Raw genomic sequence first — 22,544 nt, 5'->3', positions numbered from 1 at the left:
CCCACCACATATCCATCATCCAGCTTCAACAATTATTAACTCATGGCCAGTCATATTTTATCTACCCCACCTACTCAGCTCTGCCCCCCATGTACACACTGGACTATGAAGGCTGCAATTTGCATACTAGTATCATTTCATCTGTAAATACTTCATATGCATTCTTAACAGATAAGAACTTTTTTAAAAAAAACACTTACTTTGTTTTATTTTTTTAAATGGCAAAACCACTATCACACCTAAGAAAATTATGCTTAATACAATCTAATATCCAGTCAGTGTTCAAATTTCCCCATCATTTCAAAACTTTCTCTTTACAGTTGGTTTATTTGAATCATGATCCAAACAAGGTCCACCATTACACTCAGCTGATATGTCTCTTGAGTTTCTTTTAATCTACCAATTCTCCTCTCTTCCTCTTTGTCATTTACTTGTTGTAGACCCTGGGTCATTTGTAATGTGCAGTTTCCCAAAGGCTGGGTTTTGCTGATTACATCCTAGTTGCATCCTTTAAAATATTCCTGTGTGCCCAAGAAACTAGTAACTAGATCTAGATGATTGATCAGATTCAGGTTCAATTGTTTTTAGTAGAACTCCTCACAGGTAGTATTGTGTACTTCTTACTGCATCACATTAACAGAAACATAAAGTCTGACTATCTCTCTTTTTATGATATTGATTGATCAGTAGGTTCAGGTAATGTTAGCCACATCCATCCATTATAAAGTTCTCTATCCACCTGTCACCTATAGGAAAAGTTAGCCAGGCAGAAAGTTGGCAGGGATGAGGACATTTCAAGTACAAAGAACACGTGCAAAAGCACAGAAGAGTAAAAAAGCATAGTGTGTTCAGAGAATCACAGGTACTGTGTGTGGCTGGAGTATAAGGTATGAGAGAACTGTGGGAGAAAAGTTGAGGCTGGTAAGGGTTGCAAGGCGCCAGGTCAAAAACGGTCTTGAGGGCTTCCCTGGTGGCGCAGTGGTTGAGAGTCTGCCTGCTAATGCAGGGGACATGGGTTCGAGCCCTGGTCTGGGAAGATCCCACATGCCGCGGAGCAACTGGGCCCGTGAGCCACAACTGCTGAGCCTGTGCGTCTGGAGCCTGTGCTCCACAACAAGAGAGGCCACGATAGTGAGAGGCCCACGCACTGCGATGAAGAGTGGCCCCCACTTGCTGCAGCTAGAGGAAGCCCTCGCACAGAAACGAAGTCCCAACACAGCCCAAAAAATAAATAAATAAATAATAATTAAAGGTGCTAAAAAATAAATAAATAAATGTATTAATCTTAAATGAATTTAAAAAAAAACGGTCTTGAAAGTCATCTTAAGGATTTTTAACTACTATCTTCAAGTCAATGGGAGGAACTGAAGGATATTTATTAAGCAGGGAAATGACAAGATTTGTCTACAGAAAGCTCAACTGAAGGTAAGAGGATCAGTTGAGGGGTAACTTAAACAGTCCAGATAAATGAGGGGATTCTGAAACACAGCATTTGCAGGGAGAATGCAGAGATTTCTGAGGTAAAATTGGTGAATAATGAGCTGTCGGGGTAAGGGAGATGTTTAGGACAATTCGATTGTAATGGATCGAATGGCAAAGTTTGGAATAAGCATGGCACATTTCTGGTGGACTTAAACAGAACAAATTGCAGTAAAATTTAACAAGTGGATGCAGGACAAAGTTCCACACAATTCTGAAAGCCAGGCAGAGAGTTCGATTTAGTGAGTTACAGAGAAGCACTGAGGGTTCTTTAGTATGGTGACATGATACAAAGCACATATGAGGAAGAGAAGTTAATAGCAATACACGTTACTTGGGGGTTGGTGAGACTTGAGACTGAAAGACTGCTAGTAATTTAGGCATGAAGGAAAAGGGGCCTGTGTGGGAAAGAAAGAAAGAACCAAATATGACAGACTAGAAATAGGGGATGTAAGGAGAAAAGATAGTTATAGATGATTCAAGGTTTGAAATCTGGGGGGCCTTCCCTGGTGGCACAGTGGTTAAGAATCTGCCTGCCAATGCAGGGGACACAGGTTTGAGCCCTGGTCGGGGAAGATCCCACATGCCGCAGAGCAACTAAGCTCGTGCTCCACAACTACTGAGCCTGAGCTCTAGAGCCCGTGAGCCACAACTACTGAGCCCACAGCTACTGAAGCCCGCAAGCCTAGAGCCTGTGCTCCGCAACAAGAGAAGCCACGACAATGAGAAGCCCGCGCACTGCAACGAAGAGTAGACCCCGCTCACCACAACTAGAGGAAGCCCGCGCACAGCAACAAAGACCCAACACAGCCAAAAATAAATTTAAAAAAAGAAAGAAATCTGGGGGGTCAGAAGAATAATGGCAACACTAATAAAAATGGAGTGGCTGGAGGGGGGGCAGTTTAAGAGGGAGAAAGATGTTGTGCTTTGAATACATTAAGCTTGAAATAACAAAATATTAAAGTGAGTATGTCCTAGGTACAGCTGGAAATGGAAGAATGACGTTATAACCCGAGGTAGACGCGAAGTGTGGAGATACAGATTTGAAAATCATTGGTAAAATGATAGATGATGCCACAAAAGTAAATGCTGCAGCAGAGTTGAGTAAGTGCTGTAGACTATATATTGGGGGGAGTATCTGTAGAAATTTGGCAGGAAGATAAGATAAAGGAATAAAGGTGATAAAATGGAGAGCTTTATAGACTGTAAACTTCCTGAAGTGAGGACTGAGTTCTATTCATCTTTGATTCCAGTGCCTGCTGCAGAATAAACACTCCCTAAGTGTCTGCAGAATGAATGGTCACTGAGGGAGCAAAGCAACTAGGAAGGAACTATCTCAAACAAACTAAGGGATGAAAGGGAGTTAACAGTTATAGAGCATCCATTCTACCAACTGGAATATTTTTGACCAGAGGTTCCCAACTGTCTCACTCTGTGGCATCTTTAAGATCTTGGTGATTGGGACTTCCCTGGTGGCGCAGTGCTTAAGAATCCACCTGCCAATGCAGAAGACACGGGTTCGATCTCTGGTCCAGGAAGATCCCACATGCCGCGAAGCAACTAAGCCCGTGCGCCACAACTACTAAGCCCACGTGCCGCAACTACTAAAGCCCCTGCACCTAGAGCCCGTGCTCTGCAGCAAGAGAAGCCCGCGCACCGCAACAAAGAGTAGCCCCCACTCACTGCAACTAGAGAAAGCCCGCGCGCAACAATGAAGACCCAACACAGCCAAAAAAAATCAAAAAAAAAAAAAAGATCTTGGTGATTTTTTCACAGCACCCTTAGGCCAAAAGAAATACCAAATGTTCTGTTAGGCCCAAAACAACTCAATACGTATTTATGTTCTAACAACTTGGTAGCCATTTAAAAAAATAATAGACCTAAATTTGAAATATATATATATTTGTATTTCATTCTTATTAATTACAGTTATTTCCTAATGGGATTTGTGCAACAATTGGGTACAGCACAAGTTCTCAAAACTTGTAATCAGACTGGACACTGCCACCCTCATTTCCTTTTCCACACTGATTTTCACGTGGTGCTTGCTTTTTAAAAATCACAACAACTGGGACTTCCCTGGTGGCGCAATGGTTAAGAATCCGCCTGCCAATGCAGGGGACACGGGTTCGAACCCTGGTCTGGGAAGATCCCACATGCCACAGAGCAACTAAGCCCGTGTGCCACAACTACTGAGCCTGCGCTCTAGAGCCCGAGAGCCACAATTATTGAGCCCACGTGCCACAATTACCGACGCCCACAACAATAGAAGCCACCGAAATGAGAAGCCTGCGCACCACAACGAAGAGTAGCCCCAGCTCGCCACAACTAGAGAAAGCCCGCGTGCAGCAACAAAGACCCAACGCAGCCAAAAATAAATAAATAATTAATTTTTAAAAAATCACAACAACCACTGAAAACCCAGCTCCACAAAGAAGTGACATCATCAAAAGAGATGTAGTACAATCTAATGGTGAGACTGTGAACTACTTTGAGCTAGTAGTTTACGTGGTGTCCAAAAGATGTTGACCATTTTGTGTTTCACTTATAAATTTTTAAATATTGTGTAGTGCCCTTGGAGTTCACTGCAGAGCCCCAGGGAGCTCGGGTGGACAGTTTGGGAACTATGGTTTTCAAATGAGAGGAGAGGATTTCAAGGAATGGTAGTTGACAGTGCAGAGATACTAAAGACAATAAGAATCTTTTAAAAAGTCATTGGTTTGGGGGTTAAAAAAGAGGTTTCAGGTAACCTTTAACATTAAAATTTAGTAGAATGGCAATAAAAGAAGCTAGACTGCAGGGGGTTAAGAAGGGAAAGAATATGCTGAAAGAGAAGGGAACAAGAGCAGGAATCTGGTAATAGACGGTGGAAGAAAGAATAGATGAATACTTGAAGGGATAGCAAATCACACAAAGTATTTGGGTTTTTTTTAAAAAAATTTTAAATAATTAATTTATTTTTATTATTTATTTATTTATTTATGGCTGTGTTGGGTCTTCGTTGCTGCGCGCTGGCTTTGTCTAGTCGCGGCGAGCGGGGGCTACTCTTCATGCGGTGCGCGGGCTTCTCATTGCGGTGGCTTCCCTTGTTGCCGAGCACAGGCTCTAGGAGAGCGGGCTTCAGTAGTTGTAGCACACAGGCTCAGTAGTTGTGGCACACGGGCTAGTTGCTCCACGGCATGTGGGATTTTCCCAGACCAGGGCTCGAACCTGTGTCCCCTGCATTGGCAGGCAGATTCTTAACCACCAGACCACCAGGGAAGTCCCTTGGGTATTTTTTAAGATGAGGAGAAATGAACATAGTTTAAGGTGGGACAAATGGAGTTAATGAATAGAAAAGGACTAAAGAGAAAGCCTACACAAGTATTATTATAAAATGGGGAGAAAACATAGATGGGATTTGGATTATAGCTAGATATCAGTTTTAGAGTAAAAGAGATAAACCCTTCATCTAAGACAGAAGAATAGTAATATTTTGAGCCTAATGTGGAATAGCCTCAGTTTTCTCCAAAGAGCAGGGTGCAACAGTAAGAGTAAACAAAGAGCAAATACTGGGATATGAAGGAGAAGAAGGGATGGAATAAGCACTGTGGAATTCTGGATTATTCATAATCCAGAATATATACCTATTTATTGGCTCACTGAAAATATAAAAAATGTTTACCTTACTCAGTAAAGTTAAACTTACAGATGGTGACAGAAAGAGAATAATAAAGTAATTTTTTAAGAGTATTAGCTGCTGAACCGGTTTGCAGGGCAGAAACTGAGACACAGATGTAGAGAACAAACATATGGACACCAAGGGGGGAAGCGGTGGAGGGGGGTGGTGGTGCTGTGATGAACTGGGAGATTAGGATTGACATATATACACTACTATGTATAAAATGGATAACTAATAAGAATCTGCTATATAAAAAAATAAATAAAATAAAATTCAAAAAAGAAAAAAAGAGTATTAGCTGCATTGATTCATATGAGCAAATATTGGGAACACAGACTAATGCAGATAGAAGGTATTAATTTGAGTGTTTTATGAGACCCCAGATTGTTATTTGTCCAAAGGAAATGAATTTTAAATCACACAAGTAGAACTATTACAAATTCTAGTTAATTAATGTCATATAAAGCTTTAATTATGAAACAACTACAATTAAAAAAATATTTACCTGAACATCTATACTTCAACATTTTGGAACAATTGTCTGTTGCTAGAAAACCAATGACTTCTTTATTTATTATATCTGAACATAATGTAAATGGATCTGGGGAAAAAAATTGCAAAATGCAAGATATTTTTGATTAGTGAAAAGGACCTGACGTTTATAAGATTTATTAATTCTCAGGAGTTTCATAAACTGTAGCACAGTACTACACTTCCAGTCATCCTAGTGGATATACAGAAAGGATATCAATAAAAGGTGACTGAGGCATTTAGACCAGAAAGAGAGTCAAAGGCATGGCTTATATGTTAGAGGGAAGATATTACTTTTAGCTATATTAATCACCTAAATATGTTTTCTTGAACAATCAAAGAAGAAACATTTTTAGTCATACCTGTTACTGGTAACTGCTGCTTTGTGTTTTTGGCAATAGGAGTTGGATGTTTAAAAATATGGTCGCTAAAAGAAAATAGACACCAGATTAATAAAAGTAAACATATTGTTTGGTGTGTGAACAAATCTTTCCGTAAGCAGTAGTGTGATTCTGATGTTTGACAGGCAGAAAGAGCTGGAGTCAGGATCTACCAAAATCTACCAAATTCTGCCAAAGTATGGTATGCAATGGTTATAGCCTTGTTTCTAAAAGCGGAGTTAACTACTATATATAATAAAAAATAGATAAACAATAAGGACCTATAGTATAGAACAGGGAACTTTATTTAATATCTTGTAATAACGTATAATGGAAAAGAATCTGATAAAGTATATATATGTGTGTGTGTGTGTGTGTATATATATATAACTGAATCACTTTGCTGTACACCTGAAACATTGTAAATCAACTCTACTTCAATTAAAAAAAAAAAAAGTGGAGTTAAACAAGACTCCAGAGGTCAATAATACTGATGCCAGCAGAAACATGGAAGAAAAAGTTATAAAAGAGGAAAACAGGAAGGAAGGAGAGCAAAAAAGAGGAAATAACAAATTCTTTGGGCCAGAGGGCAAGAAGGCTGGCCCAAGAGCATATCCCACTACTTCCCAATTCTATATCCCTGAGAAATCGGGTTAAAACTACATGAAGAATGGTTTTGAAAAGGAAAAAGGGGGTGTGATGATGTAATCCATCTATCTAACACTTAGTTTACCCTGCAGCCTCCCCAGAACATAGCACCATTCTCTTCAGTTTCCCTCCTAGCCCAGTAACTATCAGAAGAGCAGAACACAAGAAAGGCTTTAGGAAGAAAAGCTGCAATTCCAGGTCCAGCCCCACAGGCTACCCGTGAGCGAGAAAGGACATATACTGGAGGTGAGGTACAGGGAACAAATGAAAAGACAAGCCTAAACCAGATTTTCATCACACCTTACTCCCTTTTATCAAGTTAAACTTACAAACTGGCTTTTGCTAAATTGCTGATGGATTATCAATACGTGCATTGTTATTTCAGCTACAGAGGTTCAGTTTAAGTTTTCTGAGTATCCCTTCTAAAATTCAAATCTGATTGTGTCACTCAATCTAAAATCGTCAGCGGCTCCCTATACTCTATAAGTTATAACAGAAAATCTTGAGTATTACATGCAAGGCCCTAGATGAACTGGCCCATACTGGCCCATCCAAACTCCTTTCCCAACATTTCCTACATTAGGCTCCTCCTAAAAGCATGCTTATCATTTCTATATCCCAGTGTTTAAGAGTATGGCACATAGTACTACACACACACACACAAATGCTGAATAAATAAATAAAAGTTAGAAACAATTATTAAACTATACCTTGATTGAGAAACAAAATTCTTTTTTTCAAAGGTTGTTTCTTCACGTAACTTTTGATTGCAGCTTGAATTGGCTTTACATAAAGTCTTATTTTGCCCACTCTCCCTATAACAAGCATTAACTGGATTTGCACTCTTTAACAGGGTCTTCATTTGATCATCATTTGTACATGCTTTAGACATGACTTCATGGGACTTATAACTCTGAAGCTTTCTAGACTGGCTTTTATCCTTATCTTCTGCTTTGGGACCTCCACCACTGCTATCTGCGTGGAGGTGTTTCAATGTATTTTGAATATTTATGTTCATAGATGAAACATAATCCTTATATTTTTCTCTTTGTACTGTTTCCTGTAATGTAAAAATAAGTAAATAATTTCAAAATAATCATTTGCTTTATAATTCAATTTACACTCCCTTTAAATAATGCAGAAAAAGTTTATGATTGTCAATAGAATATACATTATAAAAGGGGTAGTTTACATTAGGAAGGAAGGGGAGAATATTCATTAAATGATTTGGGGACATTGGGAAGTCAACTGGGGAAAAAGATAAACTGAATACATATCTCACAATTTACACAAAAATAAAGTAAAAATTAACTAAATATTTAAATATAAAAAAATGAAATTACATATGTTCTAAAAGAAACCATGATGTTTTAATATTCTCAATGGGAGGAATACCTTTCCAAGTATTACAAAAAATCAATAAATCATAAAAGAAAAACCTATACTTTACCACATAAAATTTTTTTTTAAGTTCTGCTAGAGACGAAAAACAATGTTGGGGGGTGGGGACCCAGAGGAAAAAAGGGCCAAAAGCAAAATCAAATACAAATAAAAACAGCTAGAAAGAATATGTATGTCATATCTTGAGCTACAGTAGAATTTTTCTAGTAACATTTATAAAAAGCTACTACAATGAACTATGAAAAAGATCAGTAACAGTGTAGAAACACAGGCAAAGGAGATGAACAGTTCACAAGAAAGGAAATATAAATAAATAGCTCTTACACATATGAAAAATGCTCCATCTCACTTTAATAAGAGAAATAAACATTAAAGGTAAATGAGATATCTTTCTTTATTTTATTTTTTTTACTTTTTGGCCCCACCACACAGCATGTGGGATCTTAGTTCCCCGACCAGGGATCAAACCCGCGCCCCCTGCATTGGAAGTGCAGAGTCTTAACCACTGGACCGCCAGGGAAGTCCCATAGACATCTTTCTTCATCTATGACTTTGGCAAAGATCAAAAGGGTATAGGGAAACATTCTGTACATTATGGGGGAGAGTGTAAACTGATACATCTCTATGGAGAAACAATTTGACGGTATCTTTCATAATAAAAACTGTGGGACTTCCCTGGTGGCACAGTGGTTAAGAATCCGCCTGCCAATGCAGGGGACACCAGTTTGATCCCTGGTCTGAGAAGATCCCACATGCCACGGAGCAAGTAAGCCTGTGTGCCACAACTATTGAGCCTGAGCTCTAGAGCCCGTGAGCCACAACTACTGAAGTCCGTGCGCTCTAGGGCCCACGTGCCGTAACTACTGAGCCCACGTGCTACAACTACTGAAGCCCGTGCACCTAGAGCCCATGCTCCGCAACAAGAGAAACCACCGAAATGAGAAGCCCACGTACTGCAACGAAGAGTAGCCCCCGCTGGCCACAATTAGAGCGAAAAAAGCCCACGTGCAGCAATGAAGACCCAACGCAGCACAAAACAAACAAACAAACAAAACACTGTGTATATCTTTTTTTAAAATCCTATAGATATACTTTTACATGTGCAAAATGTTAATGTTATTAACTGCAGTATGGTTTGTAATAGCTAAAAGTTGGAACCTGAAAGTTCGTCTCAAGGGGAACTAGCATATCCATCAGTGGAATACTCTGCAATTGTAAGATAGATAGGTAGACAGATAGATAGACAGGGCTTCCAGGTAAAGATGATGACTTTAACACCCATATTTATTTTCGTTCCTTCCAAAAAAACAATTAGAACAACAGTTCTTAAAAAGGCATAGGTGAAAAAAAAAAAAAAAAAAAAGGCATAGGTGGACCTCCCTGGTGGCACAGCAACGAAGACCCAACACAGCCAAAAATAAATAAATAAACAAATTTATTAAAATAAATAAATAAAAAATAAAAAGAAATAGGGATTTCCCTGGTGGCACAGTGGTTAAGAATCCGCCTGCCAAGGCAGGGGACATGGGTTTTATCTCTGGTCCGGGAAGATCCCACACACCGTGGAGCAACTAAGCCCATGTGCCACAACTACTGAGGCTGCGTTCTAGAGCCCGCGAGCCACAACTACTGAGCCCGCGTGCTCCTAGAGCCGGTGCTCTGCGACAAAAGAAGCCACTGCAATGAGAAGCCCACGCACCGTAATGAAGAGTAGCTCCCACCTGCCGCAACTAGAGAAAAGTCCGTGTGCAGCAACGAAGACACAACGCAGCCAAAAAAAAAAAAAAAAAAGGCATAAACCCACAAGGAGAAATGGAAGAAGATACAAATGCAACAAAATTTTGGAATTGGAAAGCAGATAGGTGAATGACAGCCTGTTTAGCAGACTTGATAAAGTTGAATTTAAATAAATAAAGCAGGGCTTCCCTGGTGGCGCAATGGTTAGGAATCCGCCTGCCAATGCAGGGGACACAGGTTCGATCCCTGGTCCGGGAAGATCCCACATGCCACGGAGCAACTAAGCCCGTGCGCCACAACTACTGAGCCTGTGCTCTAGAGCCCGTGAGCCACAACTACTGAGCCCACGTGCCGCAACTACTGAAGCCCACACGCCTAGAGCCTGTGCTCCACAATGAGAGCAGCCACCACAATGAGAAGCCCGCACACTGCAACGAAGAGTAGTCCCCGCTCGCCGCAACTAAAGAAAGCCCGCACACAGCAACGAAGACCCAACACAGCCAAAAATAAATAAATTTATTAAAAGTAAATAAAAATAAAGCAGACTTGTAAGCTGACAATGGGAAAAGCCAAGGAACTAAAATATGCTGCCAAACTCTCAAAAGACTTATGAACTGGAGGTAGGGTGAAAGTGGGGTTAAAAACAGGAAGGTTGGATGAAAGTTCAAGTAGTTGGATTGCTAGATCCTGACCCCCACATACACACACTCAGCAGGCAGCTGACGGACACCAGAAGGTCCCCTCCCTCCCCAAAGATCCAAGTTTAATCTCTGAGGGGGATAAAACAGTCTCTACACTGGAGGACACCAAGCAAAGCTGAAGGCAGAATACTATTGCAAAACAAAGACTAAGAAAATATTTACATACTGAATACTAAGACTCCCAAGCTATCTTTCCCACATTTTGACTCCAGAATATTGGCTCATAATTTCCAGGCAGGAGATTAGACACTGGAGGTTCTCCAAAAAATGACCCACCAAATTAATTCTACAAGAATCCACAGTCAAAAAATTTCCAGGAAAGGCGGCAGCGGGCGACGCGGGCCCCTTCCCGCGCCAGCTCGGCCCTGGCCCCGGCCCGGGCGGCGGGGTGCTCGCCCGCACGCCCACCCGCGCCCTCCATGCGCCTGAGGCCGCACAGCGCGCCGCAAGGTGCCGGTACCCGGGCCCAGGCGGTGTGGCTCGCAGATGTAGCGGCGCGGGGTCGGCCAGATGAGTGGCACTGGCGGGCGGGAGCCTTGCATTTTGCAGCGCTGGGCTCCAAGGGGTCGCGGGCCGGAGGAAGCGGAAAGCCGCAAGCCGCGCAGTCACCGGGGACCTCGGTAAACCATGTTGAGCCTCCCAACGGGGAGCAGATCCACCTGGTGAACTACGTGGAGGACTACCTGGACTCCATCGAGTCCCTGCCTTTCGATCTGCAGAGAAACGTCTCTCTGATGCAGGAGATTGACGCGAAATACCAAGAAATCCTGTAGGAACTGGATGAGTATCATGAGAAGTTCAAGCGGGAGACGGACGGCGCCCAGAGGAGGAGAGTGCTGCACTGCATTCAGAGGGCCCTGATTCGGAGCCAGGAGCTGGGCGACGAGAAGATCCAGATCGCGAGTCAGATGGTGGAGCTGGTGGAGAACTGGGCCAGGCAGGTGGACAGTCACGTGGAACTCTTTGAGGCACATCAAGAGGTCAGTGACACCACTGGCCACAGCAAAGCTGGCCAGGGTAAGTCAAAAAATGAGACAATCACGCAGGCAGAAAAGCCCAACAACAAGTGGTCCCAGCGACAGTGCAACAACGCAGCTAATAATCACGACCATGATGACATCACCTCCGGAATGCCTAAGGAGAAGAAGGCAAAGGCCTCCAAGAAGAAGAAACGCTCCAAGGCCAAAGCCGTGAGGGAAGCATCCCCTGCAGACCTTCCCATTGAGCCAAACGAGCCCACGTACTGTCTGTGCAATCAGGTCTCCTATGGAGAGATGATCGGCTGTGACAATGACGAGTGCCCCGGGTGGTTCCACTTCTCCTGCGTGGGGCTGAACCATAAACCCAAGGGCAAGTGGTACTGCCCCAAATGTTGAGGGGAGAATGAGAAGACCATGGACAAGGCCCTGGAGAAGTCCAAAAAGGAGCAGGCCTACAACAGGTAGTGGCAGGCCTGGCTGGAGTGAGACGAGCAGGACAAGCTGTGTATTTATTGCATGGCCACCTGGATGGGTGCAGGGACTGTACATATAGCCTTTTAAAGACTGTTGGAAGAGAAGCTCTTCCTCTCGTAGGGACACTGGAGCTCTCTTTGCTTTTCTGTTGGTGCAAATGTGTAACAAGAGAGTGGTCTGTGGATCAGCATTTTAGGAACTGCAAATATAGGTTTGAATTAAACACTCAAAAAAAAAAAATTTCCAGGAAGGCTTTTAGCATATGACTCTTACATATTAGTAGCAACCAAAGATCACCAGAAATCTGAAGAAAGCTAGAGACCAGGAAAGAAAAAAACAAGCAAACATCAACAACCAAAAAACACCTCTGAGGAGTAAGATGAAATATGGATTAGAAAAAAAAAACTTTAAAAATGAGAATTGTGCCTTTTCACAGGAGGCATCGAGCGCACACAGAGCGCCATGAAGGCCTCAGGCATACTGCGAGAGTACAAGGTGGTGGGGCACTGCTGCCCACCCCCAAATACTGCATGCTACCCCTCTATCACATGAGAATCTTTGTGCCTAATCATGTTGTTTCCAAGTCCCACTTCTGGTACTTTGTGTCTCAGCTGAAGAAGATGAAGAAGTCTTCAGGGAAAATTGTCTATTGTGGACGAGTGTTAGAGAAATCTCCCCTTCAGGTGAAGAACTCTAGCATCTGGCTGCACTATGACTCTTGCAGTGGCACCCACAACATGTACCAGGAGTACCAGGACTTGACTGCAGCAGGTGCCATCACCCAGTGCTACCGAGACATGGGCGCCCAGCCTCGCACCTAGGCCCAACTCTATGCAGATCAGGAAGGTGGAGGAGATGGCAGCCAGCAAGTGCCACCAACCAGCAATCAACCAGTTCCACAACTCCAAGATCACCACTGCCCCACTGGGTCCTGTGTCAGCAGCACAAGCCACGCTTCACCACCAAGAGGCCCAACACCTTGTTTTAGATGCAGGGCCTCCCCATCCCCAGGTCTGCCCAATAAACTCTTTGGGAAAACCAGGAGAAAAAATTAGAATTGTCATTGATATATTTAAAAGAAGAATGCCTGTTAAGTCTTAAGTGCATGAAATGAGAATAAGATAATTGAAAAGGAGTAAAAAAGAGGCTTTGGTAACTAAAAATATAATAGCAGAAGTGAAAAACTCAATAGGTTAGTTTAAAAAGTAAATATGAGAACATTTCCCAGAATGTAGAACAAAAAAGAGAAGAAAATAAGAGAGAAATGATAAGAAGGAAGACCAGCTCAAGAAGTCCAACAAATAAATAATAGGAGTTTCAGAAAACAAGGAAAGAGAAAACAGGGAAGCAATCATCACAGTATAATGCTATAAACTTTCCCAGAACTGAAGGACATAAGTCAACAGATTGAAAGGGCCCACTATGTGTATAACACAATGAATGAGAGACTGACACCAATGTACCTCACTGTAAAATTTTAAAACACTGGGGATAAAGATTATATAAGCTTCCAGAAGGAGAACACAGGTCACACCAAAGGATCAGAATGGCTTTGGACCTCAAGAGTAACACTGGAAACTACAAGACTATGGAGCAACACGTTTAATATACTGAGGTGATTTCCAATCTAGAATATTTTGTCCAACCAAACTATCAATTAATTCTGAAGGCAAAATAAAATTATTTTCATATTTACAAGGTCTCAAAAAAATTACATCCTATGTACCCTTTTTCAGAAAGCTACAGAAGAATGTACCCCATCAAAATGGGAAACCAAACCAAAAAAGAGAGAATGACATAGGATCCAGGAAATCAGGGATCAAGGAAAGATACAAAGAGAATCATTAAGATGATGGTAAAGGAGTATCCCAGGGTAACGGTTGTGTACATGACATAAAGGATGTACCAGTTCTTAATTTATTGCTCCTCAACTCCAAACCTATCCTCCTTTGTCCTGCATTGTAAAACTTAAACTAGACTCTATAGACCACTATTCTAGGGCTAGCCAGTGTTACACTCTGACATCAGAATGTGCTAGAGGGGCAACACAAGGATGGAAGAAAAAGAAGGGACTTTTTCTTCTTTTGGTGTCGTGTTGTTTTGAGTGGTGGCAAGTGGAGGCAGATTTGTACTGTAGGAAATGTTAAAAGAGGTTCGTAATTTCTGGGACTTCCCTGGAGGTCCAGTGGTTAAGACTCCATGCTTCCACTGCAGGCGGCATGAGTTCGATCCCTGGTGGGGGAACTAAGATCCTGCATGTCGCACAGTGTGGCCCAAAAGGAAAAAAAAAAAGGGGGTTCATAATTTCTTTAAAATATAATTGTCCAGTGATTCTGCTCTTACGTATTTATCGAAGAGAAATGAAAATGTACACTACAGGCACAGAAGTGTACACCAATGTTCACATAACATTATTCCTAGTAGCCAAGATCTAGAAGCAACCCAAATGTCTATCAGTTGGTGAATGGATACACAAGTTGTGGTGTGTCCATACTATGGAATGTTACTCAGCAGTAAAAAGGAACAAAATATTAATAAAACAACATTGGTGAATCTAAAAAACATTGTATATTAAGTGAAATAAATCAAACACAAAATATTATATAATATATGATTCCATTTACATGAAATTATAGAAACGGAAACTAATGACAGAAAGCAGATCAGTGAATTGCCTAGGCCTGAGGATGGTGAATGGGCCTGTCTATAAAGGGACACAAGGAAACATTTTAGGGTGAGTGGACTGTTCTATATCTTGACTGTCCTGATAGTTACACAACTGTAAAAAATTATCATAACCCGGGGACTTCCCTGGCAGTCCAGTGGTTAAGACTTTGCCTTCCAGTGCAGGGGGTATGGGTTTGATCCCTGGTTGGGAGGCTAAGATCCCATATGCCTCACAGCCAAAAAACCAAGACATAAAATAGAAGCAATATTGTAACAAATCCAATAAAGACTTTAAAAATGGTCCACATCAAAAAAATAAATAAATAAGAAATAGAAATATGAACAGAACAATCACAAGCAATGAAATTGAAACTGTGATTTAAAATCTTCCAACAAGCAAAAGTCCAGGACCAGAAGGCATCACAGGTGAATTCCATCAAACATTTACAGAAGAGCTAACACCCATCCTTCTCAAACTCTTCCAAAAAATTGCAGAGGAAGGAAAACTCCCAAACTCATTCTATGAGGCCATCATCACCCTGATACAAAATCCAGACAAAGATACTACAAAAAAAAGAAAATTACAGACCAATATCACTGATGAATATAGATGCAAAAATCCTCAACAAAATACTAGCAAACAGAATCCAACAACACATTACAAGGATCATACACCATGATCAAGTGGGATTTACCCCAGGGAATGCAAGGATTCTTCAAAATACGCAAATCAATCACTATGATACACCATATTAACAAATTGAAGAATAAAAACCATATGATCGTCTCAATAGATGCAGAAAAAGCTTTTGACAAAATTCAACACCATTTATGACAAAAAACTCTCTAGAAAGTGGGCATAGAGGGAACCTATGTCAACATAATAAAGGCCATATATGACAAATGCACAGCAAACATCATTCTCAATGGTGAAAAACTGAAAGCATTGCCTCTAAGATCAGGAAGAAGACAAAGATGTCCACTCTCGCCACTATTATTCAACATAGTTTTGGAAGTCCTAGCCATGGCAATCAGAGAAGAAAAAGAAAGAAAAGGAATACAACTGGAAAAGAAGAAGTAAAACTGTCACTGTTTGCAGATGACATGATACTATAGAGAATCCTAAAGATGCCACCAGAAAACTACTAGAGCTAATCAATAAATTTGGTAAAGTTGCAGGATACAAAATTAATGCACAGAAATCTCTTGCACTCCTATACACTAATGATGAAAAATCTGAAAGAGAAATTAAGGAAACACTCCTATTTACCACTGCAACAAAAAGAATAAAATACCTAGGAATAAACCTACCTAGGAAGACAAAAGACCTGTATGCAGAAAACTATAAGACACTGATGAAAGAAATTAAAGATGATACAAACAGATGGAGAGATATACCATGTTCTTGGATTGAAAGAATCAATATTGTGAAAATGACTATACTACCCAAAGCAATCTACAGATTCAATGCAATCCCTATCAAATTACCAATGGCATTTTTTACAGAACTAGAACAAAAAATCTTAAAATTCGTATGGAGACACGAAAGACCCCAAATAGCCAAAGCAGTCTTGAGGGAAAAAAATGGAGCTGGAGGAATCAGACTCCCTGACTTCAGACTCTACTACAAAGCTACAGTAATCAAGACAATATGGTACTGGCACAAAAACAGAAATATAGATCAATGGAACAGGAAAGCCCAGAGATAAACCCACGCACCTGTGGTCAACTAATCTATGACAAAGGAGGCAAGGATATACAATGGGGAAAAGACAGTCTCTTCAATAAGTGGTGCTGGGAAAACTGGACAGCTACATATAAAAGAACAAAATTAGAACACTCCCTAACACCATACATAAAAATAAACTCAAAATGGATTAAAGACTTAAAAGTAAGACTGGACACTATAAAACTCTTAGAGGAAAACATAGGAAGAACACTCTTTGACATAAATCACAGCAAGATCTTTTTTGATTCACCTCCTAGAGTAATGGAAATAAAAACAAAAATAAACAAATGGGACCTGATGAAACTTAAAAGCTTTTGCAAAGCAGGGGAAACTACAAACAAGATGAAAAGACAACGCTCAGAATGGGAGAAAATATTTGTAAACGAATCAACAGACAAAGGATTAATCTCCAAAATATAAACAGCTCATGCAGCTCAATATTAAAAAACCAAACAACCCAATCCAAAAATGGGCAGAAGACCTAAATAGACGTTTCTCCAAAGACATACAGATGGCCAAGAAGCACATGAAAAGCTGCTCAACACCACTAATTATTAGAGAAATGCAAATCAAAACTACAATGAGGTATCACCTCACACCAGTTAGAATGGGCATCATCAGAAAATCTACAAAGAGCAAATGCTGGAGAGGGTGTGGAGAAAAGGGAACCCTCTTGCACTGTTGGTGGGAATGTAAATTGATACAGCCACTATGGAGAACAGTATGGAGGTTCCTTAAAAAACTAAAAATAGAATTACCATATGACCCAGCAATCCCACTACTGGGCATATACCCAGAGAAAACCATAATTCAAAAAGACACATGCACCCCAGTGTTCATTGCAGCACTATTTACAATAGCCAGGTCATGGAAGCAACCTAAATGCCCATTGACAGACAAATGGATAAAGAAGATGTGGTACATATATACAATGGAATATTACTCAGCCATAAAAAGGAACGAAATTGGGTCATTTGTAGAGACGTGGATGGACCTAGAGACTGTCATACAGAGTGAAGTAAGTCAGAAAGAGAAGAACAAATATCATATATTAATGCATCTATGTGGAACCTAGAAAAATGGTACAGATGAACCAGTTTGCAGGGCAGAAATAGAGACACAGATGTAGAGAACAAATGTATGGACACCAAGGGGGGGAAGTGGCGGGGGTGGTGGTGGTGGTGGGATAAATTGGGAGATTGGGATTGACATGTATACACTAATATGTATAAAATGGATAACTAATAAGAACCTGCTGTATAAAAACATAAAAAATAAAAAAAAGAACCTGCTGTATAAAAAAATAAATAAAATTCTAAAATTCAAAATAAATAAATAAATAAAACTTAAAAGATTATCTCTTGTGGAATAAAAAAAAATTATCATAAGTCAAACTGAATGCTTAAAATGTGTGATTACCATTGTATGTAAATATTATTTTATTAAATAATAAAATATTTTAGAAAAAAGATAGCTGTTTAAAGCAAAAATAATAACATTACTGGGCAGTTTATAACAAATGTAGCAGTAAAACGTATGGCAATAGCACAAAGAACAAATGGAAATGTAAGCACACTATTGCAAAGGTCTTACAATATTACATGAGTGTAATGATATTATCTGAATATAGACCATGATGAGTTAAAGATGTGTATTATAAATCCTAAAGCAATCCCTTAAAAAACCAAGAATGTTTAGCCAATAATCTAACATGAGATATAATAGAATATTTAAAAATAATATAAAAGAAGGCAGGAGAGCAGGAATAAAAGGAACAAAGAACAAATGGGACAAATAGGAAGCAAATAGCAATATGGTAGACTTAAACCCAAACACATTAGTAATTACATTAAATGGAAATGGAATGATCACATCAATTAAAAAGCAGAAATACACAGGATAATAAAGACCAAAGTATATACTGAAACCCACGCTAACTATAAAGACATAGGCTATAGGTAAAAAAATATGTCCAGGGACTTCCCTGGTGGCGCAGTAGTTAAGTATTCACCTGCCAATGCAGGGGATATGGGTTCAATCCCTGGTCCGGGAAGATCCCACATGCTGCGGAGCAACTAAGCCCGTGCACCACAACTACTGAGACTGTGCTCTAGAGCCCACGAGCCACAACTACTGAAACCCCCGTGTCTAGAGCCTGTGCTCTGCAACAAGAGAAGCCACTGCAATGAGAAGCCTGCACACCGCAACAAAGAGTAGCCCCTGCTCGCCGCAACTAGAGAAAGCCCATGCACAGCAACGAAGATCCAATGTAGCCAAAAATAAATAAATAAAAAATAAATTAAAAAAAAGAAGAGTATGTCCATCAACTGATAAATGGATAAGTAAAATGTAGTATACACAATGGAAAACTCTTTGGCCATAAAAAGCAATGAAATACTGATACATGCTGAAAGATGAATGAGCCTTGAAAACATGCTAAGTGAAAGAAGCCAGTCACAAAAGACCACATATTATGTGATTCCATTCTTATGAAATACCCAGAATAGGCAAATCTATAGAGTTAGATAGAAGATTGGTGGTTGCTTATGGCTGCGGATCGGAGTGTTCAGGGAAATAGCTAAAGGGTACAGAGTTTCTTTTTGAAGGAATAAAAATATTCTAAAGTTGACTTTGGTGATTATTGCACGTATCTGTGAATAAAAACTACTGAACTGTACACTTTAAATAGGCAAATGGTATATGAATTACATCTCAATAAAGCTATTTTTTTAAGAAAGGAAAAAAGTACTGATATATACTACAACATGGATGAACCTTGAAAATGTGCTAAATGAAAGAAGTCAGTCACAAAAGACCACGTGTTATATAATTCAATTTATATAAAAAGTCCAGAATAGGCAAATACAGAGAGACAAAAAATAGATCAGTGGTTGCCTAGGGTTAGGGGAGGATGGATGGGGGAATACAGAGGGTGACTGCTAAATGGTATGGAGTTTCTTTTTTGGGGTGATAAAAAAGTTTTCAAATTGAATGTGGTAATGGTCACACAATTCTGTGAGTATACTAAAAACCAATGAAATGTATACTTCAACTGGGTCAATTGTATGGAATGTGATTTATATCTCAATAAAGCTCTTACAAAGATATATATGTAGCAGGATACTTACTCTAGAGTTGGTTACACTGGTGAGAGATTAAATATTTTCTAAATGTCCATCAATAAAAGACTAGTTAAATCAAATATGGTAATCTATGATATTGAATACTACTCAGTCATTTAAAAGAATAAAATTACTATACTAAATTGGATACTGTGTTTTTATTTTTTAAAATGCATGCACATACAAAGACACAGAGCATACATATATAGTAAAAATATAGAAATGGGGCTTCCCTGGTGGCTCAGTGGTTAAGAATCCGCCTGCCAATGCAGGGGACACGGGTTTGAGCCGTGGTCTGGAAGATCCCACATGCCATGGAGCAACTGGGCCTGTGAGCCACAACTACGGAGCCTGCACTCTAGAGCCCACGAGCCACAACTACTGAAGCCCGCATGCCTAGAGCCCATGCTCGGCAACAAGAGAAGCCACTGCAATGAGAAGCCCACACACGGCAACGAAGAGTAGCCCCCGCTCGCCTCAACTAAAGAAACCCTGCGGGCAGCAACAAAGACCCAATGCAGCCAAAAATAAATAAATAAATATTTTAAAATATGGAAATGTGTGTATGTGTATATATACATACATAAACGTGTATATATACAGTTGACCACTGAACAACATGGGGCAGTCGAAAATCCACATATAACTTTACAGTCAGCCCTTCAAATCCACAGTTCCATATCCATTGAATCAACCAACCTGAGACCCTGAGACTGTGTAGTACTGTAGTACATATTCATTGAAAAAAAATCCATGTATGAGTGGATTCAAGCAGTTCAAACACCTGTTGTTCAAGGGTCAACTGTTTGTGTGTGTGTGTATATATATATATATATATAGAGAGAGAGAGAGAGAGAGAGAGAGAGAGAGAAAGAGAGAGAGATTATTACTTCTCCATTCTTTCTCCATCTTGAACCCTTATTATACAAATGATAGATCTCTTGGCTCTATCTTCCACGTCTCTTATTTTATCAGTCATCATTTCCACTTTTTTTTTTTTTAATATTAATTTATTTACTTATTTATTTTGGCTGTGTTGGATCTTGGCCCCTGCGCGAGGGCTTTCTCCAGTCGCGGCAAGTGGGGGCCACCCTTCATCGCGGTGCGCGGGCCTCTCACCATCGTGGCCTCTCTTGTTGTGGAGCACAGGCTCCAGACGCGCAGGCCCAGCAACTGTGGCTCACGGGCCCAGCCGCTCCGCGGCATGTGGGATCTTCCCAGATCAGGGCTCGAACCCGTGTCCCCCTCATTGGCAGGCAGGCCCCCAACCACTGCGCCACCAGGGAAGCCCCCACTTCCACTTTTTAAAAATATTTTTTTCTGTGTTCAAGGATGATTCCTCAAGTATTACTAATGAATTTTAAATTTAAAACCATTAAAATAAAAAGTAACTTGGCAAGAAAAATATTTTACCCTCCAACCTGTATTATTAAAAAATATTTGAAAAAAGTTCTACATTCTTTGAAACAAAGAAGCCAACCTCATTTCCTTCTCTTTCAAGCTGTTCTATTCTGTGTAGAATTTCCTTCGCTTTCTTCCAGTAATCTTCAAGATTCTTCTCTTTCATATTTACATCCTTTAATTGTTCTTCATTTTCATCAAAAGAATATTCTCCTAGACTTAGAGATAATTTCTCAGCTTTATAATATGGGAAAAAATAGTGAGTTTATCCATTACTAGAAATGTTATTTTAACACTTTAAATAAGGACAAACTCATACCCCATACCCCCTTCTCTAAATTTTGCACATCCAAACCATCTTAACTGCCTAAGTGGTACTGAAAATAAGTGGAAAGCAAGTGCTTGGCAGAGGCTGAGGACACAAAGAGTCATAAATTAGACTTTACTCTTCAGAATTACAGGGGAAAAAAAATGGCAAGAAAACATGTTATGCTGGGCATATAAACACCCTCAGGTTTATGGCTACTGGTTGTAAAGTAGTTTTTTTTTAAACACAGTTTCCATAAAGTGGTTCCTTGCTATATTCTTTTAAATTCTCTTTTTACATATTGTGGCAGCAGTTTTCTTCCAAAAGACCAAAATCCTTTTCATGGCCACTTCCTCTATGCTCCAGCCATCAATTCCTTCAATGCACCAGGCTCCCTCCTCTCACAGGACATTTATGCCTCACTGTTGCATATGCCTGAGACACTGGACCATAACAAACTCCTTTCTTTTCACCTAATTAACTCTCTACATTCAGATCTCAGCTGAAGAATCACTTCCTCCCAAGGCCTTTTCTGCTCCAAGTCTAGGTCACAGTCCCTGTTACAGGTTAAGATCTGTGCTCCATCCATTCTTAACCTGTATGTTAATTTATAATGACACATTCATTTTTGGGATTATTCAATTACTACCTATTTCTCTAGTTACACTAAGCTCTGTAAACACATAGACTGTTGTATCTTATCACTGTATCCCTAATGCCTAGCACAGTGCCTGGCAAATAAGAGACACTCAAACATTTTTTAAATAAATAAACGAAGGTACTTTACATTATGATTTAATCATAAGTCACTTGTAGCCCTCAAATTTAAGTCCTACGGCTATATCTGTCCACACTGCATTAAATAAGAGAATTATCTATACTGTTGTTCTCTTCCTTATAAGTTTTTTAAATGCTGTAGTACTCTAGTTGTCACGTCAAAATTATATAATCTGCTTTTCAAATGTAAGAAGAGCTTGGGAGCTAAAGGGGCTTGGTTCATCATAGCAGATATAATTCTCTTGCATAAACTTTGGTTGGTATTTTTTTAAAGTAATAGTAAACTTACTAATTTTTTTGCAGTTGTGAAGCACAAAAGTGGCAGCTTTGTTTAGTTCCTCGTTCTGAGATTCAGTTAAGACTTGTATCATGAGTGGAAGCCCATTGCTTTTAAAAAGGTCATACTGATTTTCCTCTGGAAAACACATCAAAGATTAAAGCAGAAGAGAGTTACTTTATTTATTTATTTATTTATTTTTTGGCCACACTGCACGGCTTGCAGGATCTTAGTTCCCCAACCAGAGATTGAACCCCGGCCCCGGCAGTGAA

At 40.0% G+C, this 22,544-nt stretch overlaps 1 protein-coding gene and 2 pseudogenes across 9 annotated transcripts in view; 2 read left to right on the top strand and 1 right to left on the bottom strand.

Annotated features, from left to right (window-relative positions):
* TERB1 (telomere repeat binding bouquet formation protein 1) overlaps positions 1-22,544 on the bottom strand; it is a 47,865-nt gene that overhangs the window by 4,980 nt on the left and 20,341 nt on the right. For 7 of the 9 annotated variants that reach the window (XR_009006197.1, XM_028162795.2, XM_028162793.2 and 4 more), the window contains 5 exons: positions 22,285-22,410; positions 20,991-21,148; positions 7,410-7,759; positions 6,034-6,098; positions 5,646-5,741 (listed from right to left, as the gene is read on the bottom strand). Coding sequence is in view for 8 of the 9 variants with exons in the window: in XM_028162795.2 (XP_028018596.2) it covers positions 5,646-5,741; positions 6,034-6,098; positions 7,410-7,759; positions 20,991-21,148; positions 22,285-22,410 (795 nt within the window). In the remaining variant the exon portion in view is untranslated. The remainder of the gene's footprint in view (positions 1-5,645; positions 5,742-6,033; positions 6,099-7,409; positions 7,760-20,990; positions 21,149-22,284; positions 22,411-22,544) is intronic. The other 2 variants (XM_057535105.1, XM_057535107.1) reach the window with 2 other exon arrangements.
* Positions 10,958-11,983, top strand: LOC103013062 (inhibitor of growth protein 1-like; annotated as a pseudogene).
* LOC103013350 (60S ribosomal protein L18a-like) lies at positions 12,455-12,980 on the top strand (annotated as a pseudogene).

This window comes from Balaenoptera acutorostrata, chromosome 19 (assembly GCF_949987535.1).
Source record: "Balaenoptera acutorostrata chromosome 19, mBalAcu1.1, whole genome shotgun sequence".
NCBI classification, from domain to species: Eukaryota; Metazoa; Chordata; class Mammalia; order Artiodactyla; family Balaenopteridae; genus Balaenoptera; species Balaenoptera acutorostrata.
The sequence above is the reverse complement of the archived record's forward strand: the minus strand, read 5'-3'. Positions and strand labels throughout refer to the sequence as shown.